Source organism: Propithecus coquereli, unplaced genomic scaffold (genome assembly GCF_000956105.1).
Source record: "Propithecus coquereli isolate 6110/MARCELLA unplaced genomic scaffold, Pcoq_1.0 Scaffold527, whole genome shotgun sequence".
Taxonomy (NCBI): Eukaryota; Metazoa; Chordata; class Mammalia; order Primates; family Indriidae; genus Propithecus; species Propithecus coquereli.
The window spans coordinates 1,613,045-1,625,708 of record NW_012151141.1 but is presented as its reverse complement, the minus strand read 5'-3'; the positions used below and the strand labels follow the sequence as shown (position 1 = coordinate 1,625,708).

At 50.3% G+C, this 12,664-nt stretch overlaps 1 protein-coding gene across 5 annotated transcripts in view; it reads right to left on the bottom strand.

Annotated features, from left to right (window-relative positions):
* Positions 1–253: 253 nt before the first annotated feature.
* The window catches only part of NFATC2 (nuclear factor of activated T-cells, cytoplasmic, calcineurin-dependent 2), a 149,126-nt gene continuing 136,715 nt past the window's right edge, over positions 254–12,664 (bottom strand). For 4 of the 5 annotated variants that reach the window (XM_012656910.1, XM_012656909.1, XM_012656911.1 and 1 more), the window contains exons 10-11: positions 7,118–7,205; positions 254–469 (exon numbers count right to left, since the gene is read on the bottom strand). In XM_012656910.1, coding sequence (XP_012512364.1) covers positions 7,162–7,205 — 44 coding nt within the window. In that variant the 3' untranslated portion in view covers positions 254–469; positions 7,118–7,161. The remainder of the gene's footprint in view (positions 470–7,117; positions 7,206–12,664) is intronic. The other variant, XM_012656907.1, reaches the window with a different exon arrangement.

Sequence of the window (12,664 nt, the reverse complement as noted above, 5' to 3'; positions counted from 1 at the left end):
TCCTCTCCTTCCACAGATTAGGAGCTGTATCTGTGACCCAGAAAGATGAATGCGAGGGCTGGGGTTTTAATCGCGGCACCCACGTCTTCTGTCCCCAGCCCCCCCAAGCTCCAGCCACGCAGGTCTCAGGTGAGTTCCAGTGTCCTGTCTTGTGCAGAATGTGGTCTTGGTCAGCAGGCACTTAATGTTCGGACGTAAGATCAACCAGGATGCTCTTTGGGATGTACAACAAAATCAAAAGGTGTTGACAGAGGAGAGGGGCGGCGAGCTCCTTAGCCAAGAGGTCCGCTTTGTGCCCCATGCATGCGTTGTTCCGCGTGTGGGCTCCGGGCCGGGACATGAGCAGGAAAGGAGACAGCGGCGGGGGCTCCAAGGGGTCAGATACGGAAGGTGTCTTGTTATAATGGCTTCTTCTACGTCTGATTTCGCGTGGGAGGTCCTGAAAACTCCTTCCTGATAATTTCATTAACTACAAAAGAAAAAGGGTGGGGAGAGAATGGAGCGAGTGAGAGGGCACCAAAAACACGTATCAGGTTCACTTTCTAGAGACTTCCATCAGGCTTTTTAAAATACATTTTTTAAAAATACTTTTTTTGTTCCTTGTGTTGAAACATTTGATCATTTTTAACGTAAGAAATACCTTTCTAAGTCATGATTTTTTTTTTTTTTTGGACAATAATATTTTGTGCTACAAATCTGTTAGTGAAAATTGCTCACATGGTAACTTTTTCAAATCTTTTGTGGCAGAAATGGATTTGGGTCCTAGGGCATGTGAAGTAACTTTCGCCTGGTCTGCATTTTACTTCATGCACTTGGGGCTGTCTATTGTGTACAAACTACTTCCATTGTGACATCTAGAAAATACCTATGCCATGATTAAGTCTGATAAAACACCGTTCTTCCTCGACTCATAAAACTTAAAACAGTTCTCAAAAGAGGAGCCCCAAGAGAGAGCAAGTGGGAGTCCCACTATTTCTTTCAGCACAGCCAGGAAGGGATCCCGTTGGCAGTCTTCAGAAGGAGAAAGTGGCCTCAGAGTGGCTCCAGTCACCTCCCCCCTCCCCCGCAAGAGCAGGTGTGGAGATCCGAGCAGGGACACAGGAGTGCAGTGCCAGCCCCTGGCATCAGGAAGCTGGCTGCGTTCTCCCATTTTGGCCATTTATCTAAGGTACTAATTACTGGAATCAGGGCAGTGAGATCTTAGAATAGCAGGTCCTGCAAAAAAGGCTCCCTCCAATGTTCTTGGAAAGAAAAGCTGCCATCGGTGGCAGTGGTGTGCAGGTTCCCTAACGTATGTATGTACCTTCCACTTTGCAGTTGGACTGTGTCGACTGGTCCTGGGGCAGAAGGGGGAAGGAGCAGACCCCTTCGGGTCTCATCAAAGGCAGGTTAACCTCCGGTTTCCTAGTTCTGCCATTGAACTCCTCTCACAACCACTTCACGCTTTGTTTTCTCGTCTTAAAGCTACAGCAATGGAAAACTGGCACCGAGGGTTAAATGTTCAGAATTGCCCAAAGTCTCCCCATGCTCAAAGCAGGGCCCTCCTAGGTCTAGGGTGCTTTCCTCTGGAAAAATCCCTGCCCAAATGAGTCTACAGCCTCCAGGGGCAGGGAATGCCAACAGCTTTAAAGAGCTGGGTAAGCCAGGTTTGACTCTCGGCTCCCTCACTTAACTGGCTGTGTGACTTCACCTCTCTATGCCTCAGTTTTCTCATCTGAAAAACGGGAATTGTAATAGCACATACCTTTTAGGGCTATTGTGAAGATGCCAAGCGTTAACATACATGACAGTGACTGGTGAGTGGTGTCTGATGGCTGTGATGGTCAGTAACATCCCCGTGCTTCACGTGGAACTCTCAACTCAGTGCTTTGTGCCGTAGGCTTTGTTTTGGGCCAGAAAGTCAGGCTTAGAATCCTACCTCTGGCACTTCCTTGCTTGGCGAACCATGCCTCAGTTTCCCCATATGTAAAGTGTGTCTAAAAATATTACCTTCCTCCTAGGGTTGCTGAGGAGCTTAGATAATGCAAGTAGAAAAACGGTTACGGTGCCAGTGTGTAGCTGGTATTGGTTTGTGGACTAGCACAGCTGTATGGAGGAGAATGTGATGGTATGTTATGATGAGAATGTGTGCATTAGCATAACAGACATTTCCAAAGTGTGGAAAAGGATCCATTAACAAGTCAGAGGATGAATTCATATATTGGGCTAACCAGCACTAATTGGGCACCAACTGTGTACCAGGTACTAGCTGACTCCCAGGGGCCCTGAACCAGAAGCTGAATGAGGCCGGTCACCCCTGGCCCCGCCCCTCGCACCCTGCACGGCAGAAGCTGGGGCACTCGCTGGCAGCTGCAGTGAAAGCAGAGAGGCAGCGGCGGGAGGTGGGGTCAGGCCAGCTTCATGTGAAGCTTTTCAAAGCCCGGATTCTGAAGGGCTTCCTGTTTTCTCAACCTAGGAAACCAGAGGAGTTGATCCTTAATGGGAACTTTCCACAGCCTCAGCTTTCTAAAAATAGCGGGTGGGCAGAGATGCTGGCACGGAGGCCGCACAAGAGGGTCGTTTCCTTTCTCAGAACACAGCGGTGCGAGGGTGGGGCGCTTTTCAAGCAGGCAGAAGCGGTTTTCCCTCCCTTTGGATAAAAACGTCTCTGCTTTCTGAGAGCTACTTTCAGGTAGAAGCGAAGTTGCATCTGGAAAATTCCATTAGACCGTGTCACTGTTGGGGGCAGGCAAGGTGGCCCTGAAGTTCAAGCTCCACCAAAACCTCTTTGGTTACAAACCAGGAACCTCCTCTCTCTGAAACCTCCGGGAGCTCCCCCGGGAGTTTGCTCCCCAGGCTGTGAACAGGGAGAAAGTTCTATGGCTAGGTATTGACTCAGTGGAGCCATATCAAGCTGTTCTGGGGGGTGGGGGGGCGGTTCTCAGCTGCTTCGTACAGACTCCGTCTCCTGCCTGTATGGAGGGCCCACGCTTCTCATGCCCTTATGAATCAATCCATGACATCTGGCATGACATTGCTCCCTCTTTCCCCTTTTACGGTCTCCCCACCCTGCCTCCTTTGGGTGCTTAAGGTTTCCCTTATCCAAACATCCTGCCCTGGGCCCTGCCACCCTCGCCTTCCACCACACTGTTCTCCTCTGCCCTTGCTGGAGCCCCCACCAGGGCCATGCTTTCCCTGCCTCCTTGGCAAGGCTGTCCCTGGTGGCATCTGCAGGGGCCAGCCAGTTGGGTTCTGTCCCCTCAGCTCCTCCATTTACCAGTTCCTGGCAACTCAGTATCTGTTGCTCTGGGTATGTTCTCATTCCCACTGCAGTCCTAGCCCTTAGACAGTGCCTTGGGGCATAGGAAGTACTCCATTGCACTTACTAAGGAACAAGAATATGGAAGTTTAGAAAGGGGTACAGAAACTTCAGGTCACAAGGTCAGAGCTGGGACTGACCCCATGAGGCCTGGGTGCTGAGCTATCTCCTCTATGGCTGCCATCGGCATTTCATTCAAGCAATAAACGTTCTGAGCATCTACCCTAGGCCAGTGACCGTACCTCTTCCCAGACTGGGCCATGTACGCTTCTCCAAATAGCTCCCTTCCTCCTTGTCCAAATCCTCACTTCTCTTCCTGCCGCTCTTCTAACACTGTCTCTTCCTGGAAGCTGCCTCCACCTTCCTGCCAGGGTGCTCTCACTCTGCTGAATTCTCAGATGTTCCCACTCTGCCAGCCAGGGCACTGTGCGCCCAGCAGGTGCCTATTCATGCCTGCATCCCGGCCCACCACAAGGACCCTGCACCATCAGCCTAGGTCCATTGGCTTAGGGAAGCTGACTGTCCTGTCATCCAACTAACAAATGGGTTGCTGTCTGGAGCTTTTTTCTCTACAGAAGGATGTAAGCTGCTCACTGAGGGCTGTGGCCAGGCTCTGTGCAGCACCAGGGGCTATAAAGCAATTCTCACGCCAGCCCTAGCAATTTTTCTGGATGGGGAGGTAGAGACAGGCAGTCTCTTACCATAGCAGGTGAAGAGGGATTGGCATTTGAACCCAGGATTTAATTAACCCATATGCTATATGGCCTACACGAGCAGTAGGTGACTTTGCAATGAAGTTCAGTAGTTGTCACCTTTCTTCATGTTTCTTCATGTGTTCTGTGTGAGATTGGGGAAAGGCCAGGGCAGCCTCTCCTTAGTTAACAGCACAGAGCGAGAGGTCACATGGTGAGGGGATCAGGCAGGTGCTCTGCCTGGGAGAGCATCACTTTCTCGGAACAGAATCGAGGCCAGTGGTGGCGAGTGGGCCAAGCACTCTGATCACCCTTAGCGGTGCCATGATGAACAGACAACTAACTGCTGGAGAATGTGTCATAACCTCAGGGTGACCTCTAAGCCTGAAGCCAAAGATGGACAAATTTTTGTGTGTGTATGTGTTTTATTTTAGCATATTATGGGGGGTACAGATGTTTAGGTTACATATGTTGCCCTTGTCCCCCCCCTCCCCCCTAAGTCCATACAAATTTTTTTTGAGACAGGATCTTGTTCTGTCACCTGGCTACAGCATAGTGAGCTGTGATTGTACCACTATGCTCCAGCCTGAGGGACAGTGTGAGACCTTGTCTCAAAAAAAGTTTTAAAAAGCATATATGTAATAAAAATGGCTGGCTGTAGGCATAAAATGAAGGTATTTTTTCTGTAAATGACCAGATAATATTTTCAGCTTTGTCTGCTCTGTGGTCTCAACTACTGTCAGTGTAGCATGAAAGCAGCCGTAGGCGATATACAAGCAAAGGGACATGGAAAAAACTTTATTTACCAAAACAGGCTGGGCTCCAGATTTGGCCTGAGAACTCTATTTTCCAACCCCTGGTGTATACCAATGGTGAAGAAAAGGAAAGCAGGGTGTTCTCTCTGCCTTCCTTTTGCGGGTGGCAATCTGGAGAAGCCACTGCCTCTTACTGTTCAAACAATTGGGGATCGATATATAGTGGTAAATTTCTAAAAACTAGCCCTGACTCCTGCTAGCATCCCACTCTGCCCTGGGACTTTTCTGATGTGCTTGAAGGCCCAGACACCTGCATTCTGACTCCCTTCTTTCCTTTATCAGACCCCAGAGGTTCTCAAACATCTTTAGCTTGCTCGGGATTACATGAAACCACTGTACGTGCAATTTAAAGGGCCAGCAAGGGTGATTTTTAGTCCAGGCCCTTTCCCCTTAACTGCTGACTTTGGAATCCAATCCCCTGGGAAAGCAACAGGAAGGAGCGTGGATAGGACGAGTTCTGCCTTTCTCTCAAACCTCAAGCATGTTTTATAAAGTCTGGTGAGACCACGTGAGTGCCCACGAGAGCCGGGGCCCAGCCACAGCCAGGAAGACACTCCTCAAGCTTGGAGGGGAACCAGAGGCTGCGATCTCCAGGCCAAAGCGGAGCATCTAAGAGTCCACAGGTGCTCAAGGCACTGGCCCTCACCCCCACCAGTGGCTTCCTCTCCCTGCACTACCTTGCCAAATTCACTCCCAAGACCCCCACGCTTGGGTCAGGATGGATGACCTGAAGGCAATGATGTACTCTCTGGGCTCTTCTGCCTTTGGTCTGGGAGAAGCTACAGTGAAGGCCAAGAGGGAATTCCAGGGTCAAAACTTCGTTCCTGAATGACCAGGCCTGCTTTCCTCAGGAGTGCTGGTTTGAGCCTTCCCCTGTGACTTCTGTACCGAAACGAAAAACCTCTCCCAGGGCTCTGCTGTGCATTTGCTAAGTAACTTCCCGGCCTCTCAACCACTCCAGCTATCTCAGCCTGCGGGGCTGCTGCAGAGGACTGTAGCCCAAAGCCGTGGGGGTGTCCGAAGAGTTCTGCAACAGGGCAGCACCTCTGGGTGGCAGGGGCTGAGCTAGAGGCCTAAGCCTTCTTGCTGCACTGCCTTTTGACAAGCTCCCCAAGTGGCTTACACTCTCAGCACTGGTATTTTACTTGTATTTTTATCATCCTAATTCCTTGGATGCAAAGCCCTTAGGAGGGACCATGGCACGTGGTGTGTGTTTAGCAAACACGCACTGGTAGCATCATTGCCTGGTGCCAGGTTTTGACAATCACTGTTGAAGAATGTGCTGCAGCAACACCCTCCCCACTAAGGGTTCCTTCTGCTACTGGGACAGGTTGGTACATGTCAGCAGGCCCCATCCTCTGGGAAACATGATTGTGAGATGTCAGCTACTGGGTGTTTTTGGTGGGATTTCAGATTAGACCATCAGTGTGACGCTGCCAAGGACTCTGGACCTGGCCTGGGATATAACAACCCCCCCCCCGCCTTTCACAGGCTAAGGGAACATTCAGATGCCATGGCCCAGTGAACACGAACATTGGCCGACTAGGTGCCCACCCTGTGCTGGGCCCTGAGTGTGCTCACTAGAATGTGGAAAGGATTAAGTAACAGCCACAGCATCTAAGAAGCTGAGACACAGAGAGGTAAAGAGACTTCCTCAGTATCCCACAGGGACGTTATACCCAAAGAGCCTCCTGAAACTTGCATCCTGTTTCAGCTACTGGACTCTTCCATGGAGGCCCCATGGCCAAGGCCAATCAAGGTGGATCTATTGGTGGTAGCTGGGGAGGGGTTCACGGCTCTCGCCTCAATTCAAGAGGCTGATTTCAAATCCAGAGACCAAGTAGCAAATTATAGCTGTTAAAAGCACACGACAAGAAAGCCCGCAGGGGGAGTTGAGGGGATCAAGAATGGAAATCAGCAGAGACCAGGCGTTCTGACTTCTATCCCACGGTGTGTAACACCCCACCACCGATGGACGGCCCGACTGGACTGGACACAAAGCGAAGTGTACGAAACCGAGAAGGAGCAGGCTCGAGGCTCCACCACCAGTGCCACCGTTTCCCGTGCAGGCCAGCCCTGGGAGAGCATGCAAGTCCCCCTCTTCTCCCACCCCAACCCTGAGCTCCAGCCCCAGAGAGGAGGTGGGGCCCCGCCCTTCATTAAGAGCAAGAAACGGTATCTGTGAGGATGGTTGGAAAATGAGAAGAGAGGGCCTTCAGGTATTACAGTAACTTGGATTTTTTTTGGTAAAAGAAAACTTTAAGGAAACACACAGCTGGAAAACAAAAGGAGAAGCAGAAGATGTCAATTACCTTTAACTCTGATTGCTTGGATCAAAGATCACAGTCACTCTGTTTCATAATATGTTTTGTATCCAGCTAAGGTGTGTGTCTATCAGCTCTGAAAAAGATTTGTAAAACCAATTTTGAGAAGAAAAAAAAAAAAGTCACCTTTGATCTCTATTATGCTTCCGACTCATGCCAATATCATCCAGTTAATGGGCATCTCTTAACTTGGAGCCACGCAGAACCCAGGAGAGAACTTAACCCTTGGCTGTACAGATTCGGCCACATCTTTTTGTGGCAGAGTTAACCCGACACCAGGTAATCATCACCTGAGATGAGGGACTTTGTGCAACGTCAAAGTGCAGCAGCAAGACTCTGGGGGTACGTGTGGCAGCCAGACAGTATGTGACGGAGCTTCGAGCCGCGGCCAACTCCAGAGAGAAAATAAAGCTGCTGCAGTCAAGGTCAGGGTCACTGGGGTAGATCTACTCAATGTCATTCCCCCTTCAGGCTTCCTACACAGTTTCTTTTTATCAGTGATAGCACCTCAGTGGTCATGTAAATTCATGAAACTGCAGATTTTCTTTCTTTTTTTTTTTGGATGACAAAATGTAGCTCCCACCTAATCAGAGCAATGAAGACACTTAAAAATAGACCATTCAGGTCTCCTTGTCAAGCCAGCCTATCATGTTTTTCTCTTCAGTGTTAAATAATCAGCCCCTCCTTCCATCTGTACCAGGCCTAGAGCTTTCAGAACACTGACAAGGCCCGAAACCACTCTGAATGCCTGACTTACTCGTTTCCTGGGTTCAATTTCCTACAGGAAATGACGCAGCACGATTAGCATCGTGGTCAAGTAAACCAGGATGTTCTTGTAAGGACAGGTGTGTGCGCCCTAAAATCTCACCTTCAAGGGGGAGAACATTTGGTAAGTGAGATCTCTTTAGCAGTTCTGCAGGGACAGGCCTGAATTTCCAAATGTGGGGCTCTGATAGGAATTGGTTGGTTACAGGCTGCTGCAGCCCTGGGGCAAGATAACAAACTCATCTGTCCTCCGTAGCAGCTGTGGACCTATATTTTGGGCCATCTCCTAAAGCAAAAATTCAAGGTACATGTGGCCCTAAGGCAGCTCCCTTCCCTGCTTCCACTATAAAGTAGCTTGTTCCAAATCCAAGAGCAAAAGGCATTGTTCACTCCAGGCCTCAAAATACCACCTGTATCCTGACAATGGAAAAATCAATATTTGTAGCCCAGAGCAGCCCCCCTGACCTTCAGGTGTAGGTATTTAACTGCCCACTGGGCATCTCAGCCTTAGCGTGGCCAAAACCAACCTCTGGATCCGTACTACTCCTCCCCAAATAACCCTGTTGTACATGTTCCCCTTACAGGAAACGCTCCCCCCTTCCAGTTGTTCAGCCCCACCTTGGCGTATTCCCCGACTCCTTGTTTAACGCCCACTTCCCCTCCGCAGCTTAAATGCTCTGGACCTACCGGAAACCACCCACCTCCACTGCTGCCACCTGTGCTAGGTCCCCTGGCCCAGTGGCAGGTTGGTGCTTTTGGAACTTAAGTTAGATCATGCCATGCCCCATCTTACTTAGTTGTTACTTCAAAGTGTTATAATGGTGAAGATGGAGTGAGCTCAGGCAATTTCACCCCCAAATATGACTCCTTGGTATAAAAGAGTATTTTGAATTGAAGGCCCTTAAAAAGCAACAGACTTTGGAAGGGGCTCTCTCTCTCCATCCGCATAAAACCAGACGGACTCATCAACTGCCTTTCTTCCCCCGTCCCTATCTCGCTGCATTGCAGGAAAGATCAGGAAGGCAGCCAGACCTGGCCCGACCCCTTTGAAAGATAGTATCTCTCTCTCTCAGCATTCTCCCTAGTAACCACTCTCCAGAATTACTTTCATTTTAGAGGGGAAGGGGAGATGAGGAATGTAAGTATAAACTTTTGGACCCCACTGAGTAGTCACTCTGTGATTCTCCCCATGCGCATGGCAAACAAATCTTATTAGAGAATTTTCCTGTCTTATCCACACAGACTCATTCCAGTAGCACCTAGTAGGTATCAGGTGTCACGCACAGGTCTGAGGTCACACCCTTGGAGGAGCAATTCAAATCCAGGTGGAACCCCAGGGACTGTGTCCTTAACAGCATCAAACACAGAACTGCATGTTGCCCGGTGTTGGCGTGGCAGGTGGGGGCACACTTGTTCTATCTCAGCGGACTCAAAAATCCTGAGAAGCCCAGCCCTGTCCCCTCCTCAGAGAAATAGAAAGCATCAAGCTGATGGTTTGTCTGCAGCGTTCTGAGGTGCAGCTTCCTGTTTAGTCATGGAGTTTCAGTCTTTGCTTCCTGGTGGAAGACGGGGCCTCCTGAGCCAGAGGAAGGACCTGTCTTACTTGGACTAAAGCCCCAGACCACCGCCAAGCACCCTCCTGCACAGGTGGCTGTTCCCTCTGCCTTCTTTAACCTTCACAGCTGCCTGGGAGGGGAGGGGCGGGGGCGGTGATTCCCGTTTCTCAGGTCGAGTTATTGAGGCAGAGAGCAAGGGGGTGACTTGCCCAGGAACAGCCCCTAAGCATTGGGTACCAGTCCCAGACTGGGGTTTCCCACATTTGAAAGATCACCAGGCGGCCCTGGGGACCTCAGAAGCTCCTAGAACAAAGCCCCCACCCTCAAATCTACATAAGTGGCACTGAGCCTCAGTTTCCTCAGCCACGAGATGGGAATAAGAACACCTCCTGGACAGGTCACTGTGGGGATCACAAGAGATACTAGAGAGCTGGTTCATTGTCACGTGTTCATTAACTCTACAAGGTGTTTCCCTAACGGAGGAGGATGGAAGAGAGAGAGATGAAAGGAGATAAAGACCAGTCCAAAGGGGGCCACTGCAACAACCAAGAATCGAATTGCATTTTCCTACACATTGAACAGGAAGCTCCACTGATCCGGGTGAATGTGCTGGTCAGTAACATGAAGAGGGGACATCGAGAGAAAAGGCAGCATCTAGAGTTACTATGTGCTCCTTAGGTGCCACCTACAAATCCTCCCAGAGACCGAGAGGGGCACCCTGCTCCTAGAATCACTGCCTGCATCTTGTGGTCTTTTACGAAGACCTGCACAGTGGCTGTTACCACCCAGACATCAACTGGTGAGTTACCTCGCTCATCCTGCGGTCTAGATCACTGATTAGCTCAATCAACCCTGATCACTATCGTGAAAGCACGATGGGTCAACAAATAGCCTTTACTGACAAAAATGCAGACCCAAGAATCTGTCACCTTAACAAATTATCCAACGAGCTTCCCAGACTTCTGAGATCACAGGCACGGCGGGAAGCCCTGTGTGACTCCGTGTCATGGAGTTGGCACGAATTAGGGACTGGGCTAAGGGACGTCCAGTATCACAGTTCTACAGTGAAGTACAGCCAGTATGGAACATGCGACCTCCTCCTCCATTCTCTGGAGAAACAAGCCTTGACTGTCTCTAAACTAAGCTGCCCTAGAAGGAAGGCCTGACCAACGGTGTAAACTCCAGACCTTAGCTGAGGTTACCCCTTCTGCTGGGTTCTATTGCCCAGTTCAGCAGAATTTCTTCTGATTACAGGCAGCTAAGCTACCCCTCCCCTATCAAGCAACCACACGGCTTCTGAAGCAGCAACCGCAGGCAGGAAAGCACTCGAAACACACCATTGTTGCTTCCTTGTCCTCTGTCGGTCTATTGCCGCCTTGACCCAAAACCTCTGCTAAGCAGCATCAGCCGCAGAGCGAGCACAGCAAAATAACTTGTGCTTTCAAAGGAAAAAAAAGGCAAAAGGAAAGCACTTGTTACTACATTGAGTTGAGATTTCAGGAAAGAAACAGTGATCCAAACCCACAAATCAGCCTGCAACCACAAGTGAGACAATAAAATAAATACCTAATTGTTTGGGAGGCCATCTTTCTCCTTGGGGGTTGGAGGAATTAAGCAAACATTTATTTTAAAACATTTGTGTTTACTTCTTTGCTTATCCATGAGAGATGGAATTGGGGCTGGAGACACTCCAGGTGGATGAGCAGGTGGAAATTAGAAAGGTTTCCACCCTCACCCCCTTTCCTTGCATCACAGGATCCCACAAAACTTCCTCCTCACCTGGGGACAGGTCTAAAACCCCTGGCCGGGCTTTATGAGACTTTCCTTTGAATGCCAGCATGGCCCCAGCTGCTGGGAAAGGATTCACTGGATAGCTATTGGCTCTTATAACCCAGTCTCCATCTCACCCTCCCATAAATTCACCTTCCAGATCATTCTATGTCCTCCCACGTATGCCATGACCAGCTCACAGCACAGCTCCAACACGGGATACCCACGTACTCCCAAAGCCCAATGTAAGCCCACATCCTGTAAGAACGTGGCCACGTCACACTCCCTTCCAGGACAACTTCTGATCTTTCTTACGTATTTCAAGTCTTGAATTTCCTGCAAAAGATCTCAACCATGTCCGCCTCCCCATCTTCCAGATTCACAAGCAAGAGAAGCCACTAGCAGCCTAGAACAAAATTCCTCAGGGTCAGAGCAGGGACCAGGCTCTGTCTTCAATTTCTCTAAGGGAGACAGGCCTGGACCTTGCACTTCCTGCAATCAACTCAAAGGCTGCCTGGAGTGACCAGCAAGGACCATGTGTGACATTGCACCAGGTGTCCCTAAGAGACAGGAATTCTCCCAGGACACACACACAAAGCCTTAACTTCTGATTCATTCTCTGTTATGGGCTGAGTTGTGTCTCCACCAAATTCATGTGCTGAAGCCCTAACCCCTAATGGGATGGCTTTTGGAGATGGGGCGTTTGAGAGATAATTAGGGTTAGACAAGGTCAGGAAGGTGGGGGCCCTCATGGTGGGATTAGTGCCCTTAGAAGAAGAGTCAGTCTCTGTCTCGCTCGTGGTGAAACAGTGGCCGTCTGCAAGCCAGGAGGAGGGTCCTCACCAGGACCTGCTCTTGGCACCCTGTGTCAGACTTCCAGCCTCCAGAGTTGTGAGAACATCAGTTTCCATTGGTTAAGTTACCCAGGCTATGGCATTTTGTTACACAGCCTGAGCTGACCAATACAGTCCCCTAAGCACATTCCTCTCTAATGTCTCGGCCTACGCGCACGTGGCGGGCATCAGCCAGCAAAGTTGTGAGGTTGAGTGACTTGCCCGGCATCCCGCAGCAGGGCTGAACAAGGAGCGGATCCTGATGTCCCCATGGCCACACCTTTGTGCACCCTGGCTCCACGCCTGGGGGTTGGCAGGGAGGTGGCTCCCTTCTCAGCATCCGAATCCTGCTGCTCTGCCTGCAGCTGGCCTCAAATCTCCCCCGCCCCCATTCTTCTGGCCAACAGCCCCCCTCCCTCCTTAGCTCTCTGCTGCTCTCACAAACTCAGCCTCTATGTTTCTGGTCAGGTTATTAGTCTCTGAGGTGGGGGCTTGGGAGAGGGGCCACGCCCCAGGGACGAGTCACAGGGAAACACGGACTGCTTGCCTCCAAATCCCAGCTCTGCCATGTCCTTTCATGGGACTTGAGGCAAATCCTCCAGCTTTCTGTG